Source organism: Plectropomus leopardus, chromosome 18 (genome assembly GCF_008729295.1).
Source record: "Plectropomus leopardus isolate mb chromosome 18, YSFRI_Pleo_2.0, whole genome shotgun sequence".
In the NCBI taxonomy this organism is placed as follows: Eukaryota; Metazoa; Chordata; class Actinopteri; order Perciformes; family Serranidae; genus Plectropomus; species Plectropomus leopardus.
The window spans coordinates 5,681,393-5,700,745 of record NC_056480.1 but is presented as its reverse complement, the minus strand read 5'-3'; the positions used below and the strand labels follow the sequence as shown (position 1 = coordinate 5,700,745).

Sequence of the window (19,353 nt, the reverse complement as noted above, 5' to 3'; positions counted from 1 at the left end):
GTAGGCTATAGGTTATTAAAAAATCACTATCAATACCAAGCCAGTACACAACTCAGAGATGGAAAACAAGTGTCTCTTTTCTTATCCAGTCAAAGTGCAAAGTCCATAGATTATTCCAAGAGATCAGTTACTTCACAACAGCTTGTATCACATTTCACATACATACTTTATAGTTGACACATGCCAGTAGAGTTGCAAGTCACTTCTTAAAACTGGCTTTTATTGTTTTTTTTAAACATAGTTTATCACTATTTGTTTCTGTAAAGCACTGCTTGTCTTTGTTTTGAAAAGTGTTATACTAATAAAGTTTATTATTATTAATATTATTTCCCTAAAATGTCAATATTGAGAGTAAAAAAAAAAACTAAAAAAAAAACAAAAAACCCCCAAAACATTTCTTCATTGGACAGTTTGATTTTGATGTAGAATGTCTTCAAAAAAATGTATAAGCAAAACATAAACATTACATATGTGTATAAAAGGTTTATGTAGTAGTAGTAATGATAATATTTTTATTTATATAGCGCCTTTACAGAGTTTACAAAGTGCTTTGACAACCAAAACAAAGCAGAAAGGGGATACATGGACTGCATAATGTCAATATAAAAATAATACAAAGAAATAGACCAAACAAACAACATCAGAAACAATAAAAACTACACATAAATGAAAATAAAATGGATGACAGATAAAATAAGTGAAAAATAAATAAAAAAGAGTACAAATATAAATATTTAGCGATACTTTGGGTCGTCTGTTCTGATTGGCTGAGTCACGGTCGAAGCTCGTGCCACCTGCACGCGAAACTGTTTATTTGCTGTTGTTTAGCAACCACGCAGTTCAGTAGCTAGCTAGCTTTTGTTCGTAAAACACTGAAATTATTATTTTAGCAGTGTGTGTTAATGTAGGTAACTGGTGTAACGTGGCGTTATTACGTTGCTACGTAACTTCTCCTATTTACGCACATTTTCTGCGCACCGTCCTCTCTATTGTTCCCCATTCATGGAGCGCTATAACCCGAAGATGTGTCTACGGTAACCCCCCCTCCCTCCTCCTCAAAGCAGGCGCCTGGCCCTTTAAGGGTTATGTAGCCGGGCTAGCCGATGTAGGACGAGCCGACCGTGCGTCTGCCTGCCTGCGCTCCCCGCTGCCATCCCATCATGGCCTCCACACAGCCGCCACCGACACCACCGAGGATGAACCGACCAGCCAGCGGCCCTTCCCTTCCCGGAGCGGAGACGGACGTCAAGCCGAAGCAGAGGCACCGGTAGAGGCGAGCCGCGCCGGGGAGAGCCGCCTCGCATCCCATGCCACCCCGGTCTCCTCCATGCCTTCGACTAAAGCCAAGTACAGCTATTCGATAAAGAGGGGTGCGAACCCGGGCGGCGGCGGCAGCGGCGGCGGCAGAAACATGACAACGAACAGGGATTATTCTGTTAATCTGTCGGTGCAGCAAGTGCTGAGCCTTTGGGTGCAAGGCACGACGCTGCAGCACTTCACAGGTATGTATGCGGAATGAAAGGTTTCTGTCTTCATGCATTCACACAGCAGCATGTACAGCTGTGTCACCGTCCATTTTAAAGCATTACATGTGTGATATTTCTCCTGACATGCTTAGAAAGGGTGTAAAAGGGGGGGCATCTGTACCTCCTCCCTCCGCTGATAGTGAACGCCGGCAATAAAAAATGCCACTCCTCAGTCCACGCGTGCGGAGTCGGTGAATGACATGAAAATAATCACAACATGCGGCTAATTAATCTTTCTGCTGCGTGAATGCACCTTGACTGTGTAGTAAATGAAGTGTCGCTCGCCTCCCTCCCCTCTCCTCCTCCCTTTGTGTTGCAGTCCAGTAATCAAGAGGCAATTAGAGGCAGCAACTCTGGGCATCTGTCTGGGATGGTCCAGACTCCAGGAGTAGTGAGGCTGAGTTAAAATCCGTGCTTTTGAATGGTGGGTCCAGGCGATAAAAATATGTAGGTATCAAAAAGCTGCAGATGTGTGGTTTGAGCATCAGGATGGGCTGATAGCTCAGAGGAATAGTTCTGATTTTTTTTAAAAAATGGGTTTGTATGGGGTGCTTAGGGAGGGTCCCCCGATAATGTTTTTCCAGGGCTGATACTGATACAGATTATTATTAGTTAATGAGATGGATATTTGGAACCGATATGCATTTAAAAAATAAAATTTTAAATCTTGCTGTCAATATGTAGAATTTGGAACATAACAAACTCCAACACAAAACTTTGTTTAAATACCTTTAGCGAATGTTTAATCAAAACTGAATTGTTCAACATCTTATACAGCAAGTTCTTAGTAACTTTTTTTATAAAGTCAAGTGAAATTTAAAAAAAAAAAAAAGAATAATAAAAATAGCTCACGGAGGTCTTACAAAGCAAGTTCCTCTCATGCTGACACTTTCTTTGCACTTTCCAATGAATTCATCTTATTGGCGATCATTAAAATGAAATGCTGATATGGATAATTGGCAAAATGCAAAATATCGGCCTCAATAATCGGCCAGGCCGATAATCTGTTGAATCGCAATTAATTGCAGAATAGCATTTATGCCACCTAAAAAACTTAATATCAGTGTAAGTGTATGCTATATTGAGGAAATCTATGCTCTCGTCAAAGCCACCAGACTCCATTTACAGAAAGAGTAATTTTAGCACACTGAGCACGAGAGCTGCTGGTTTACCACTGCCTCGATCAGTTAGTTAGTTTGTCTTAATGTGTGACTTTTGTGAGTCCAAAGTAACCCTTTAAATGCCAAAGTCACACAGTAACACAAACAAAATAACTGTTTGAGGCAGCAGCAGACCAGCAGCTCCTGTGATCAGTGATGTTAAATCACTGTTTTTCCTAATGCTTTAACGGCTTAAATTTTCCAGTTGGAAATTACAGTCTCACATTAAAGTAAAACAGTAAAAAATACTCTCAGTATAGCATACACATAAACAGAAATTGCTTTTGTTTGGTGAGACTTTGTTCAGATGGCTAAAATGTGTTTTGTTGCCGACCCTGTCCACAGCAGTACATCGCTTAGCCTCCATGTTGGACTTCAGCGTGCTTCTCCAAACTGTGGACGTGCTTACTGACATCTACTATATGTAATACACTACTAATGGTAGTGTATACAACACCACCCAAAAAAACATTTAGGTTGATAAAGATGTCGGCATAGTAAGGTGCTTCCTCCAGAGTTGCTCTCAATAATTATGTCCACCACAAAAAGGAAAAATGCCTGCAGGCTGTTTTTCTTGTTCCCTACACAATAATGTCATTCGGACACGACTGACAGCGTTTCTGCAAAGGTGACGATGTGCACCCTTTCTTTGAGTTTTGTGTCAACGACCTGGGGTCAAAGCACGGTCAGTCTGAGATAAAAAAATATATATATATAGGAACAAGAAAAGCGGTGTGTGGGCTTTTTATCTCTTCCTCTTCAGGCAGGCCGAACTTCCTCAGCAAGAACTAAATTGCCATCCACCATCTGTTCAGATCATTTTTTTTATTTTCTCACTGCTAAATATATGAAGGGGAGAAAAAGGGGTAGATGTATACAGGAACAACAGGACCGCTCTGTCACGAAAACACCAGATTATAGACATTCTTGCGTCCCTCCCTGCAGAGCGAGAGTGAAGGCGAGGCGGACATGTGGTCATAGCCGAGTTGGCACAGACCCATGCTCTGAAATGCAGCTGACATCCTGTGTTGAGAAACACATCAAGCAAAGAGGATAAAAGGCGGTAGTTAATGATGCTGACTCAGCAGGAAGCTGCAGCGCATGTAGAAGTTTGCGGAAGCAGCAGAGCTGCAGCAGAAAGGCTTGCGAGGACTTTCAAGAGCAGGGTGCATGAATCTGCCACCCGATCCCCCTCAACCCCGCAGTTCACCAGCCAGGTGAAAAACGACCTCCCGCGCCATGAAATAAGGTCACGAGAAGAGAGTGTGTGAGCCATGAACAACAGGAGCAATGCACTCCAGAATCAGATGTAAACTTTTGATATATACGTCAACCCCTCTGCCCTTTCTTTGAGGCCTCGGGGAGCTGCTTAAACAAATGAGTTTCCTGTTTATGATTTGTGTGCTGGCAGCAGTTTCACTTCAACAAACCGTGAAAAGAACATAGTTTGCTTCATGGTTTGCAAATATGAGCCACAGTTTTCTGGAGAAAACAGACAGTTGTTTGCAAGGTTTTAGTTTTATGTTCGTTCAACCAAAGTATGAACAACATGTGTCATGACTAGATAAACATGTAGTTTTAGTTTAATGTTCCCAGGTTTTAAAATATCGATCTCTGACGTTTTTAGCTCGGGTCCAGGTGAATACAACTGTTTCCACAGACAATGTCCTTGTCACTTTGGACAGTTCACAGTCCTCATTGTGAACAGTTTCTTCGTACTTGGGCAGGAGTAGATATTAGGGTTGCAAATTGTAAGCACTTTCCTTAAGGGATTAATTAGTAAAATTAACGATTGATTAATTGTTATTTGAATAAATTAATAAATATAAAAAACTTTGATTATTTCAAACAATAACAAATGCATTTTAAGCAACATATTGCATATTCTTTGACAGCGTTTCGTAGCCTATTGATTAATCTTAAATTTTAGGGTTGATTGAATTCTCAACAGATTAATCGATAATTGATTAATTGTTATCATCCTTGTAGATATTATCTTAGATTTTGGATATCATGATATTGTAAGAGCGAAGGCCTCAATAGACAAAGATGACAGTCAGCTGCTGACCAATGTTGTGCTGTTGGCGAGCGTCTGTTGCCTGAGTTTGTGCGGTTTGACGCGCACCGTTGGCGCCAGTCGTCCTTTGTTGGCATTTGTCAGCTAATTCAGAGATGTTTTTCTTTTACATAGGCACAGAGAGTACGTGCTAGTTGGCATTTGGTTGTAGTTTTTTACAGCGTGTTTGAGTGCAACTTTTTGACTGAAACATGGGACACGATCGAAGCAACAGTCGGTCTTCTTTGAGCCAAATTTTTTAATATTGGTTTGATGTGTCTGATTTTAAAAGCTGCATTGCTACAGTAAAGTGATGGTATTTTCTGAACTTACCAGACAGTTTGTGTTGTATTATTTGCCATGACACTTAGCCAGAGCAAGACAGTCTGCATAAGTCGGGCAGGAGGGGAGGTCGACGGATCAAATCAACTCCGGACTTTGACCCAGCATTATTTATTTTAATAAGAACATAGTATGCTAGAATCTGTAGCATGCATGTATTTTTAAAAAGACCATATGCATGAGCAGAAACTACATTTTCTGAGAAACCCAAAGGCTATTTTGAAAAGACTCAGTACATATTACAAGTGTAGACTGTCACAACGTCCCAACCGACACTGGATGGGTACGTAGAGCGTCATAATATGACGTGTAGGGTGCCGGTATGTGACAAGTTGGGAGTAAAATGTGTTGTAAATTTAGGTCTGCAAAAGATTCACAATTTCGTCTATAGTCCATCCAGAATGGGAAACAGCTGTATTATAGTAAACTTTATTTATATAGCCTATTTTAAAAGGTTACAAAGTGCTTTAAAGAGGAAAGACAAAATTAAAACAAATAAATAAAATCCAGCAATAAAATTACAAAGAATGAAATAAAATAAGATTACAACAATAGTAAAATAAAACAAATTAAAAACATAAACCCTGGTAGAAATGGAAAAATATAAACATCGGGCTGACAATGATGAAAAAAGACAAATTTTTTTTGTCTTTTTTCAAAAGACAAATTTTAAGATGTTTGTGATTCAGATCGTCAAGAAGAGAGGACAGAAACTGCAGGATTGTAAACCTTCTGCTCTGAGCTGATGCTGCTGGATTCATCTTGCACTGTTCAGGTCAAAGAAATAAGGAGACACTTTCAGCTTTATCACCAGCGGCCGGCCTCGTCCCGCCGCTCTCTGTCTCCCTGTACCAGGACAAACCCGTCATTCTTCCTCCTGATGGATGAACTGGGCGCCCCTGCAGAGCTCCTGCAGTCCTGCCACTTTGACTCGTTCATGTTCTGCTGCGGCCTGCGCGGCCGTGCAGAACATGAACTCTTATCAGGCGACCGAAAAACATGATCGCCTGATTTTTTTTTTTATGCTTCACTGTTGACCGTCGAGCTCTAAAGCTGCTGTGCGGACAAAGACCTTGTTTTGTAGTTGCGGATTAGCAGAAGTTAATGCCGTGCTCCGACTGTGTTTTGGTATCTCTGAACATGACACAGCACTCGAGTCGAACGCATCTCTCACCCCATCGGTGCTGCTTCTGAGCTGTGACCACCTGCACCAGTGTCCCCTGAAATTAAATGTTCAGCTTCCAGCATCTGCTAAACTGAAAAAATGACCTGCCAGGAGCTGTTTCTGTCAGCTGGGGTAAATAACGACTGTGTATTTTCACTGAAACATTTCACCTTACAGACTTTCTTTCTCTGGTAGTTGATTTAAATCTTGATCACATTGCATCAAGCCTGTAATTCATCATGACATGCAACAGAAATCCCCTTAAACAGGTCTTTTAAATGTTGCTTTAAATGTTGGCAGCCAGCACATCAGCTGACTGCTACACCTTTATCCAACAAAGACAGATTTTACTGACATTTGGTTCTCAGCTGGTGTCATCTGTGATTGTGCTCAGCAGTGGTTAAAGTAAAGTATTCAAATCACTTACTAAAGTACTAAAGTGTCATAATTTAAAAATGCTGCATTACAAGTAGAAGTCCTACATTCAAAATCAATCAAAAATACAAACGTTTTTTCAGTTAAGTATACTTTTAAGTAACAAAAGTTAAAAAAAATACTCATCCTGCAGAAAAATACCTGTGACTGATATATTTTTATATCTGACATGGTTAGATTGTCAATGCTGATGCATCAGCTGCTTAAGATGAAGCCAGTCTTAACTTCTTCACACACAGTTTGGTCAAAGGATGCACCGTACCCACATTTTCAGTCCCAGTACATGATAAATACCTAAACTTGAGCTTATCATTAACTCTCCAATTTGTGCAAATTGATATTGAATGAATATAAGATACGCCTAATGGAAACATGTCAGTGTAGAAAAAATTCCAATTTATCACAAAAAAGTTTTTGTGCTTGCACAAGGTGATATTTCAGGCGATCGGTCAAAAAAGCCATATTTAGAGAAACTGCAATGGAAACACTTCCACTTTTATAGGTCACATGATGCTATGGATATGTGCTTCTCAGTAGGAACTGGCTCCCTCAGGCATGACGCAACAGGCGCTACAAGAGGTGTTATTGCATTGCATCTCTTCAAACGTTGAGTGCAATCTACAATTCCTCTGAAATCGTTGATTATCACTTCCCAGAAATCCCTCATACGTGGCAGCGTCCACATATAAGGGGCTCGCCTTTCCATTATCGTGCAGATAACACGTCTACGTCGCCTTCAGTTGTAAGTAACGACGGTTAGTCTGGTGGCTGCAATAGAAATAAACCTGCTGGTGTTTTGAACATCCATCATGCTTCTTGGAGTGTTATCGCCTGAGGAGAAGTCGCATAACATCACTCAGTAGAAACGCAGCCATCTCACAATTGTGTTTCATCGACATTTTGAAAATATCACTGAAGTTTTGCACAAATCTGTAATGGAAACGCAATGGTCAGGGGACATGATGACAGAGGTGGGGTTTGTGGGACACGTCCTCCTGTGTCCCGACATGCTCCTGTGTTGAACATTGTGTTAATCCGTTCAGGCTTAAGTTGGGCACCAGATGCCTGGCCTGTGCAACCAAAAGCTTATTCTTCTTATTTGTCTGTTTTGTGCTTCCTCATCTCCTCTCTCCTCCATCCTCCTGCCTGTGACCCGGAAATCGTTCTCAGCGCAAATGTCTCAATTTCTAAAATGTATCTTGAGAAGAGAGGAAGCTTGTTGAGATGAGCGAAGACGCACTGGTGTATGCTTTGCGGAAGTCTTTTCAGCGCCCGTGACGTATAAACCTGGCATGACTTGATGATGCAGCTGTGCCACACGTCATCTTTAATTGACGTCACTTAAAGGTGACGGCTGCAGAGCACAGATGTCTACTTGTTTTTATTGCCTTTTGCCTCACCTCTCTTTGTGTGTCTTTCTTGCGTCCTCTGCTTGTGTCTCAGGTGGGAGAGACTGAAGCCCTTTCCACACAGAGAGCGCTATAAACAACTATGGCATCGTTCCGCTCCAGTGTGTGATTATACGTTACATTATGGCTTTTCAGAATCAGAGGAGGCGTGACGTTAACCACAACATCTGCCTCTTATGTGATATAAAACATAAGCATTAGGCGCTTTAAACAATAACAATGGCATAACATGTAAATAACAATCATTTACTGTCTCTGTTATATGGCAGCTGATCTCGTCTGCTGCTCGGAGGGCAAGGAGCTCCTGAATCTTATTACTTTCCCACTTTTCGAACATTTATACTCGCTGCTGTTCTTTTTTGGATTAGCTGCTAATCACTAACAGCTGCTTTTTAAAACTCCCACAGTGGGTTGTACAGATGACTTCATTAAAACGTCACATTTGCCCTACCCATGTACACGCCTTTCTATCTTTAGGTTTTACATAAACCTTGTTTTCCGTTCCCAACCCAGAGGTGAGACAACTGTCCCCTTTCTGCGATTTCTGGTTATGTACAGAACAGGGAGGTGGGGTGGCATTTAAAAAACACATTTAAAAGTCTTAAATCTACCTTCCCTTAAGATGCAGGAACCCTGTAATATGACCTGAGTGTTGCTAAAGCTCCTCCAAAGAACCCGTCTTTCCTCCTCTCCTTAGAGACACATTAAAATGATTGGGACATCCTTCATGACAGCGGACCTCGATTGATTTCCGGGTCATGGGCCAGAGAACGCAGGAGGGAGCATGATGAGCAGAATGAAAAAAATCCATCTCTCTAACTCTTACATCCCTCGTCATGGACACCTCTCTCCTCTGTGGCTCGATGGATGCTGACGGCTGTAGAAAGACGGCAGAGATACAGCTGGGGATCTAACTGACGAGCTCAGTCACGCAGGACAAAGAGCCGTTGTGTTACTGTGCTGTCACGTCTCTCTCCGCCCAGATTGGCAGCTGATTGCCGGATCAATAAGTAGATGTAGGCGCTCGGTCGACTGTGGAACAACAAGGGTTGATAGACATGCTGAAGAGCTCCCTCTGGGCAGTTTCTCAGATGTTTACGCCACACAACAATGTCACATTTCCTGTTTATGTCCCATCATCCAAACAAAACAGGCTCGAGTTCTTTAAACAACATTCCCCAGCTTTGGATTGGTCGTTCTTCCCCCTCAGTCTTTTCTTCTCGAATAATCTCTCGGCCAGCTGGCTTCTCCTCGCTCCCACGGTGCCAGTGGTTCAAAGCAAGGCCCCTCGCTGGCGAAGTGCAACGAGGCAACAGCTCTTTATTTAAAGGAAAGAAGAAAGAAAGACACAAAGAAAGAAAGCCACGGAGGAAGAAGACGAGATAGATTTGAAACGGGACTGACCTCTGATTTGGTCCCAGTTTTGATAAAGATATATACATGTTAGGCTTCAATCAGTCTGTCAAGCACAGTTTATTTGTATAGCACTTTTCATGCAAATGAACTGTAACACAAAAAATCCAAAACAGTACTCGTTAAAACCAGAAACTGAGGAAACGCTACCATAAGTGAGGAAACACCAGAGGCAGGACAAAACCAATCAACCTATAAATAAGTAAAATCCTCCAACTGTTAATAAAGCTAAAAGAAAGGACAACAGCACAAAATAAAATAATAAATAAATATGTTATAAATATGGGTTGTCATGATACTAGAACTCAATACTGATACCCAGAAAAATACTTAATACCATTTTTGACAACATGCGGGAAAAATGTAAAAACAAACATTAAGAGGTGTAAAAAATATTTTAATGAAGAAAAATATGAACAATAACATCAGTGACAATATTTTAAGTTTTTTCAGGTAGTACCAAAAAAAAAGCAAGCTTAATGTAAAGTATCAGTGACAATATTTTTAGCTGAGGCGCGAGGCACGATGTTTACGGGTTGTTCGTCCGTCTTTACGTACATCCATATTGTCTTGTGAGCGTGATATAAAACTTTTACACAAACAGTCATTTGGACTGAAGGATGATCTGATTATGTTTTGGTGGTCAGAGATCAAAGGTCAAGGTCACTGTGACTTTGTTAGTGTCATTCTTATGAACGTGATAACTCAAAAACACCTTGAGGGAATTCCTTCAAATTTGGCACAAACGTTCGAGTAGACTTAAGGATGAGCTAATTAGATTTTGTGGTCAAAGGTCAAGGTCATTGATAAGATGAATTTGTCTCATTGTTGTGAACGCAGTATCTGAATATGGCCTTGAGTTTCCTTAATTTCAGTCCATTTGGACTCAAGGATGACCTGATTAGAGTTTTTAGTGTTCAAAGGTCAAAGGTGAAGGCCATGGTGACCTCACAAAACATGTTTTTGGCCATAACTCAGAACACTGGGTGCCACCCTTTAAATTGTGATTGTATAGATCTTCTGGGCTGCCGGGGGGAAGATGTTTTTAGAGACATGGATGTAAACTATAAGTGTAACTTGACCGGTGTATGAAGGCAAACAACCGTATGATCGTATATCTAGTTTTCCTTATGACATCAGTATAAAGGCGAAGTTCTGCAGCTGAGCGAGGAGTGCAAATGTTGAATTCTTCATCATCAGTCCAGCCCACAAAAGCCAGCAATAAGCCATTGTTTCAGACCAGATTTTCCATTTACTGCTTAATGTCTAGCTCGCTGCAGCTCGTGTGAATTCTCATCCGGAGCAGTTTTATACATCACGACCTCAGGTCCATTACTACGGTCGGCTGCCTCCTCGATGGGCCCTGACTTAGATTGTGGTGGCTGTAGATTGAAATTCTCCCTCGCAGATGTGTGAGGCTCTGAGAGTATCTGTGCATCCTGATCTGTAGCTGCAATCTGCCCTCAAACAAGGTCTGTGATGTATGAATCTGTAAAAATGCATCAGGAAGTCTCCCGGTGGCCCCACGGAGCCGGAGAGCATCCTTTCTAAGCACTGAAATCTCTGAATTTGCATGACAAGGACATTTTTTATCTTTACCTGCCCAGGGAGGAATATTTATCCAACTCTTCGCTGTGATGGAAAAACCTCAGGAATCGATCATTTTCACTCCATCACTGCTTAAAGGGAAACTGCAGTGATTTACTGTTGCACTTACAGACCGATCAATTAAAAAATGGTGGAGGCCAAGATATCCTGACTTTCTCTATCTAGTATGGGACAAGCTCGTAAAGCACTGGGTCCTACATTTCCCAAAATGCAACTGGACATCATCTTTGATTAGAATCTTTCTTCCTGGTAAATTTGCACGTTCAAAAATCCAAACCTCCAGTTAGTAACGCAGGCCTTTAGTTATAAATCTGTCGTCTCTGAGCCCAAGATGAAGCTGAGAAAACCCTGATGATGTCATAGTGATGTCATTTCCTCCGATGTGACAAGGAAAACATTAGACATCAGGCTAAATAGGAATTATCATGACCAGTAAAATGACCTTTATGTCTAAAATCAGTGGATTTTCATGATTGATTAACCTGTTGATTATTTTTGCATCAATTGATAAATTGTCCAGTCCAGCACTTCCCAACCCTCTTGGCTTGTGACCCCCTAAAATGTAACTTTCCTTTCAAAACCAGAACAGGTAATATAACAAAAATCGAAGAAAACAGATGACAAGTGAAAATTTGAATTTTTTTCTTGTTTGTTGTCCCATCTTGCGACCTGATCGGATGTGTTTTGTCCCCTCCCCCCGTCAGAGATGTGGTACTGGGTGTTCCTGTGGTGTCTCTTCTCCTCGCTCTTCGTCCACGGGGCGGTGGGGCTGCTCATGTTGGTCATGCTGCAGCGCCACAAGAGGGGCCGCCTCATCACCCTGGTGCTGGTCAGCGTGGGTTTCCTGGCCTCCCTCTCCGGAGGCGTCATCACCAGTGAGTCCTCTTCTCTTTTTTTGTTTTGTTTGTTAATCCTGATTTGGTTTTTTTTAGACTGACCTCAACAGTCAGCCAGTCAGCCAGAAGAAGACGGGAGGTGACAGGGAGGGAGGAGAGTGGGATGCAGGGAGTGAGTGTGTGTGTGTGTGTGTGTGTGTGTGTGTGTGTGTGTGTGTGTGTGTGTGTGTGTGTGTGTGTGTGTGTGTTTTAACTCCTGTCACACGAGATGACAGAGAGATTTCAGACTTGTGTTTTCTTGTTTACCTTTTTTATGTAGCGCAGGAAGCTTCAGATATGTCTGGATGATGTAGACAAAATCAAATGTTGCATTTTCTTTGGCTCAATTCAGTGCCTTAATTTAAAAAATATGTTTACTAGATAGATGGCTTGATAAATATTGCAAAGATGTAAAACAAACAAACAGAAAAAAATAAAAATGGAACAAAATGGCAATAACAAAAATGGATAACTTATACAAAAAACTTAATGAATGGATTCAAATAAGCATAAAGAAAATGCATCTTACATGTTCGAGAAGGAGCAGGAGGAAGAATAAACTTATTATTTCCCACCTCGTCTCAGCTAATCAGTTATTTGACTTGTTAACTTCATCTTTTGAAAAAAAGATACAGATAATGACATTTTTACAGTGTACGAATATACAACATTACACTAATCCAAACCCCAGATTACTTCATTTTATGTGGTCTCATAAATATGCAAGGCTGGGCAATATGGGTAAAAATAAATATCAGGATAATAGTGATTAGTGAGAATGTTTTTCTTCTTTCACATAACATTAAATGGCAGTTTTAGCATCACACAGACTCAGTTTGCCTTTATGATATCCCCTTAGAGTCCCAAAGTTCTACAGCTGAATTATGGCAAAACTAAAATAATAAAAATTGTTCCCCACTTTTAGCTTTAACCTGCATTTTACTGATTTTTGCTTTCTTGTCACCTGTTTATTTGTATTTGTTTATCTGCGTGCTCTCCACAGTTTGTCCGCAGACGCTCCAGATGTTATTTAAGCCTTTCTTTGTCTTTCATTCCCCTCACTGTAACAGAGTGTGATCACAGGAGTGTAAATAGCCCTAAATCCATGAGAGCGTAGGGCAGGAGCTCCACAGCGCTCAGCTCAATGAATCACTCTCCATCATAGATGCAAGCCGGGCCCCAAAATAGAAAGACACTTTATTATTAATGTGTAGCAATCAGGGAGAGCAGACTATTGACTGTAAGCACACACACACACACACACACACACACACACCCCTGAGTGAGTCTCACCGTCTGTGTGTACACCAGACGGGCTTAAAGTCGGAGAGTGGCAGAGCGAACGCAGCAATCTCAGCCGAGCAGAGGGAAAGGAAAGGTCAGGTTGAGTTACAGAGAAAAAACACAACCTTTAAAGCCTCCGAGTGCGTTTCAAGTCCCGAATATTTCTCTACAACATTTAATATTCATGACTGAATCAAATGAGCCAAAAAAAATTCAGGACTTTGCAGGTGTGTTTTATCAGATTTTACTGACAGTGGAGAGACGTAAGTAAAGACACCCATAATTGCTGTGCCATTATGATTTTTAAAGTCACTATGAAACAACTGTTTTTAATTTCCTCTATGTGAGGAATTTCAGAATGAAATGGATTATGTTTTGTTTACTTTTTTTTGTTGAAGATTATTTTTTGGGCTTTTTGCCTTTACACGATAAACAGCTTAAGCATAAAAGGAGAGCGAGGCTGCTGCAGCGAGGACGTCGCCTCTGTACATGGTGTGCTGCCACTAGATAACGTTAACACTGCTGTCCAGTGATAACGTACTGTAGTATCACCGTATAGGTTTATTATGTAAATTTGTTAGTGGTGTTTATTCATATGTATACATTTAAGTTTACTTTAGATTGTATAGAGGTAATATATCGTTCATGTTTAAATTGCCTTTGAATTCTTAAACATTGCTGACCATCGCTTTGTGTTTTATTTTTTTATTTTTTTTTATTTTTTTTAAGTATTGGTTTAGGCACCATTTAGGCAGCGGTACCGTTTTCAAAGTAGTTTGTAGCCAGAGCCCAACGGATACTTGATTTTCAGTGCAGATGCCGATACTGATATTGGAGTAGGAGTAAGTTATGCAATGCAATTATCCCTCAGGGTTAGTTATCAAATATTTGTGACAAAGATCTGTGATCAAGCAGAATATTTTACAGTTTAATAATAAACTCTTTTCTCAAAATTAAGTCAGTGCACTGAAACAGTAAACTTTATGGGGACTTTGATCATTCTAAATTACTCTGTGCATCTTTTATCTGTATTATGTTAAAAATAGACTTGAGCCGATACTGATATATCTGTTATGAGCCAATATCGGACAATAAAATTGACTGAGATACATTGATCAGGCTCTAGTTTTGGCACCGGTATTGGAAAAAAAACAACCCCTTGTACCAGTACGCTGTCTATTACACCTCTGAATGCTTATGAAGGCCATTTATCAGGCTGATAACAGTCAAACTGGCTGACGATACAGTTGATTGTATGGACTTTAAATCCAGCTTCATCTCTTAGTTTTGCTTAGTTTTGAACCAAAATCAGGCCGCTCTGTTTTGGTCCTGGGAACAGAGACTCATAAAAAGTTTCTCTTGTTATTGCTGTCTGTTTCCATGACGACGGCCCAAACAGCATATTGTGAGGATGAGCGTGAGCACAGTATGTGGCTGTGCATTGAATAACATCCTCACATGAACGCCTCAAACATCTTTTGATACATTTTCACACAGAAAAAGCAGCTTTTGTGCAGAATGGATTGACTCCTGATGGGACGCTGAAAAGACAAGGACGGATGTTTGTCCTCATTGTGAACGGACAATCTGCAGTAATGGTGACAGGCCGTGACAGACAGCTGTGTTTGTGTTAACACTGGTGATGTGTGTTTTCCTCCCTCAGGCGCAGCGGTGGCGGGGGTGTACCGCGTGGCAGGGAAGGACATGGCGCCGCTGGAGGCCCTGATGTTGGGCGTTGGGCAGACCACCCTCTCCATCATCATCTCCTTCTCACGCATCCTCGCCACTCTGTGAAGCGAAAACCCCTCGACGCGTTGAAGCGCAGATGCTGAGACGAGGGCAGTTGAATCGAGCCAATCAGAGACTTTTAGGTGGCTGGGTTCGTGGACGGAGAGGAGGCAGAAACGCTCTGGACCTTTGGGTGCAGGAGAGAGCTCCCCCCGGTGTCTCTGCTCTGTTACTGCCACAATCACAAAGGGAACTCAATGCAGGCCGATTGTCTCCGTGTCAGACAGCGGCACCAGGCGGAGACGGCGCCATCCTCAGCTTCTGGACTTGAAAGCCATGTTTTCAGTTGTTTCCAGAGTTACATCACTTCTTTGTGCCAACAGCCTTCTCTGGGACATCCAGATGCCTTTTATGGCCACTGACTCTTGAAGGCTTTCTGTTGCACTTGTGGGGAAAAATCCTCTTTTAAAAAAAAAAAAAAACAGCAGAGTGACGACCTGTAATGATCGTCTGATGATCTCCTTCAGTGATCAGCGCGAGAACAAAAGTTGAGCAACGAGTGGTGTGTTAGGGAGTGACAACCCAACAGTGTTCATCAGCAAAAACACAATTTTTCGTCAGTATTACAACATCAGCCTCTCCCCTCGGTCTTCACCACGTACAGATGATCATGATCATTCCTTTTCCTTAAACGGTTAAAAAGCTGCTCCATCCAACTCACGAGCGAGAGGCAGCTTTGAATTTTGCACTTTGTAAACGTGTGAGACGCTCTTTGCCTAAGACGGTGAAATCAGTAGACGAGGAGAGGAAAACCAGCATGGCGCTACGTTTGGTTTGAAATATTGATTTAGTGTGTGCCAACGAGAACTCCAATTGGAGTCAAAGGAATATTTCGACATGCTGTCCCGTCAAGAGTTGGAAGAGAAAATGCCACTCTCATTTCTGTTCAGTAAAAATGAAGCAGTCAGGACACAGGTAGCTTACGTTAGCATAGAGACTGAAAACAGCTTAGCTGACGCTGTCTAAAGGTAACAAATTCTGCCAACCAGCACCTCTAAAGCTCAGTCATTAATAATATATCTTATTTCAGACCGTTCTTTAATGATGGATTTCTTTATGCAGTCATCTGCTCCACACATAATACTGCAAACTATTTGAATTATGTAGCATACATTGCTACATGTAGCTACATGCTAACGTCAAAGAAACGTAATCTTAGTTGCCAATTTTTTTTAACCTGTCCCGGATTTTAAATCATATTCCTGCTGGAACGTGTCCGGTTGTTTTAAAAGCTTTTATTGGTGATTTTTCACAGTAAAAAGTGCTGCTACTGTCCGTAAAAGTCATTGCCTGGCTGCACTGACACCGAAATACAGAAGACCCGGAAACGCTGACCAATCACAGCAGGCTTTTTCAGAGGGGGCGGGCTTAAAGAGACAGGTGCTAAAACTGAGTGTCTCAGACAGAGAACGAATACAGGTGTTCAACCACAGTCTGATGATATATATATATATATATATACACACACACATATATATATATATACACACACACACATATTCTATAGTATGTAAACATGCATATGTTAAAACCCAAAATACAAGTATGACCCTGAAAATGAATGTAAGTAGTCAGTGTTTTACAGGTGGTGCCAGCTGAAAACATGAGGTACAGACTTGTAGGCGGAGCGGAGTGGGTTTTTTTGCTGCACAGACTCCATCTTTGTAGTGTGTAGTTACTGTCTGCGTCTTCTGTGAGTATTGACTTCTGCAAAAAGCTAATGCAGTTGGTTATGCATGTTATGCGTATGTTCGGAAACATAGGCTAAATGAAATGCTACTAAATTAATTAATTGAATTGTTTTAACAGCAGCATGCGTAGTTTTTTATTTGAATGTGAAAAGTGGGAACAGACACAGATTTGCTGTGCTGTTTTGCACTGACTCGGGTACAATGAGGTATTCGTTTGAATCCTTTTTAAACTGATTGTGATCATCATTCTCACAGTTTTGTGTAGTTTTTACTTGTTGGCGAAAAGAAGAAAAAAGCACACCAGCAGCGTAAAAACAGAGAAGAGCCGTGTAATGCCTGCGCAGGAGAGCGCAGCCTCAGTGTCAGTGTCACAGCTTTAGTTGATTATAATGGACGCACAATGCTGCCGAGGTTGTGTCGAGTCGAGGTTATTTCTGTCTGGGTGCAGTGACTTCATGGAGAGCTAAGACTTAGTTTGTAGCATAAACCATCATAAAGCAGAAAATTGTCTTTTTACACAACTGTGTGAAACAAATGAGATCTAAAATGTTGATCAGTGAGCTTGGGAGGTGCTGGTAGGCATTTTTTTCATTTGTTTATTTGCTCAAACATGAACAAACCAACAGTATTGTTGTTGGTAGCTACACATTCTTAGACCCAGAACAGTAATTTAGCACCACAGCGATACAACTGAACCCCAAATCATTACAACGCAGCGGTCATATTAAAAACAAAAAACCCGCCCACGACCTCTTTCAGCTTTCAGCTTCATCGTTGACCCTTGCTAACGTGCTCGTATGACACAATTTCTAACATAACGGGCCTCCATTTTTCAGAATCTGGAGGGGATGTGTTTTTCCAAAATATGAGGATCACCCGAACAGCTGTGACGAGTCGTATTTCGATACATTTGGCACTTCTCTTCAGTCCCCAGTAAGACCCAACCACTTCCCTAAGTGATCCACAACTTTTCCCGAAAATGGGTTAACAAGTTAACATTCCCAGATTGCGTGTAGAAACGTTCCCGTTTGTGTCTGACATTTCCAACATAAATGATTAGCCGACCATCCTGTGGAGCGAGCGGGCGGTCGGCAGTGAGGTGAGGTTTCCACTCTTTATGTTAAATCAACGACCTCCTGCGTCCAGCTTCATATTCACTCTACAGACACGAGAGTGGCGTCATTCTTCCCATCTAACTCCCAACAAGACAGAGAATAAATGTTGAACTATTCCTTTAAAGCAGATCAGAGGTGTTCGCATCAAACAGGGTTGATTCAGGTCTGGTTGAGACCAGGATCAGGTTCCTCTTATTCAGGTTTTAGGAAAGATGTTTTGGTTTTAAAAAGGCTTGTTTAGCTTCTCGAGAGTCACATGTTCAAACTATTCTGTGAGTCTCGGTGCAGATTTACTGTGATAACGTTTGAACGCGGCGGCGGCGTCATCGGCAGTATAAACTCTCCCGTGGAAAACCCTCCCAAACTGGAGAAGGTCAGACACATCCTGCTGCTCAGACGGCCATTTTTTATTATGGCTCCCTCTTTTCTTTGTTTTGCTTTGTTAACCAATGTTCCTTAAGTTTAACTTTGCATATTGCACTGAAATTAATCTGCCTTGTTTTTAGCACAGTGTGCGATGATAGCTCTGTGCTGTGACTCGACCCAGTAATCACAGTAATTACACACAGAAATCAGTGATAACACACTGATGATCGCGTTTTGGTGAAGCAAAGAATGTGCTTGAAGCTACTGTTTTTAGTCAGACTCGTTTTATCATGTTAATACATTAGTTCTTCACTGACAGCAGAAAGATACACTGGTTTTATTTAAGTTTAACCCTTTAACAACTGGATCCACATCAGTTTTCTTGTGCTGTGTTCAAACTTTTAAATCTCTGACACCTAAAAAAAATAGTTTGATCTCTTTCTTAAACATGGGGAAAAATCATAATGAGCAACTTGGCAAGAAATGTCCTAAAAATTGCAAATCATTCCTAAAAGATATTGTTTTTTTAAAAACACAGAACAATGTTCTGAAAACTACATTGATCATTTTATAATTATATATTTAAAATTATGGTCTTTTTTAGCTCATTTTCAGATAATTGTCTTGTATTTTTTTTTTTTTTTTTTTTACAAATTTCTTTAGCATTTTTCAGCCATTTATTGTTTAGTTGCTCATCGCCTTTTTCCACGTTTTTTTCTAAGAAATCAAGCCAATTTGCTCTGGTTTTAAAGAGTTAATGCTCACTGCTATTAAGTCCTCCCAAAATTCAGATTCTCTTGTGTGCAGCAGGGTTAGAGGTTGTAAAGCCAAAGTATCGCTTACATTCTAGCTTTATCATTTTTGTTTCCTTTAATCGATGTCACAGCCAGGATTTATTAGTTTTATTTAGTCTTAGAAACATTTGCACATTGGCTCGGCTCCCAGACTTCATGAAACAAAAGTTTATATGAATTTGACGTGAAGAAAAAGACTTTTTGTGTCGGTACATGTGTGTGCTGTGTGGTTTTGTAGCTCAAAGTGTGTTTGCTATAGGAGTTATGTAATTGACTCAGCTCACCTTCAGTACCACCTCAGCACACCAGAGGGCGACATTGCACAG

General features: G+C 41.0%; 1 protein-coding gene across 1 annotated transcript; it reads left to right on the top strand.

Annotated features, from left to right (window-relative positions):
- Positions 1-927: 927 nt before the first annotated feature.
- On the top strand, positions 928-18,641 carry tmem170b (transmembrane protein 170B). The gene is made up of 3 exons (XM_042507142.1): positions 928-1,502; positions 11,819-11,989; positions 14,937-18,641. The coding sequence occupies exons 1-3, from the start codon at positions 1,328-1,330 to the stop codon at positions 15,065-15,067; spliced, it is 477 nt and encodes a 158-aa protein (XP_042363076.1). The 5' UTR covers positions 928-1,327; the 3' UTR covers positions 15,068-18,641.
- Positions 18,642-19,353: the final 712 nt, after the last annotated feature.

What these genes read in the sequence shown, in the direction of transcription:
- tmem170b (XM_042507142.1), top strand. Translation starts at nt 1,328, where the DNA reads ATGCCTTCGACTAAAGCCAAGTACAGCTATTCGATAAAGAGGGGTGCG. An exon ending in GACGCTGCAGCACTTCACAG is followed by an intron (nt 1,503 to 11,818) that starts GTATGTATGCGG and finishes TCCCCCCGTCAG; the next exon opens with AGATGTGGTACTGGGTGTTC. An exon ending in CTCCGGAGGCGTCATCACCA is followed by an intron (nt 11,990 to 14,936) that starts GTGAGTCCTCTT and finishes TTCCTCCCTCAG; the next exon opens with GCGCAGCGGTGGCGGGGGTG.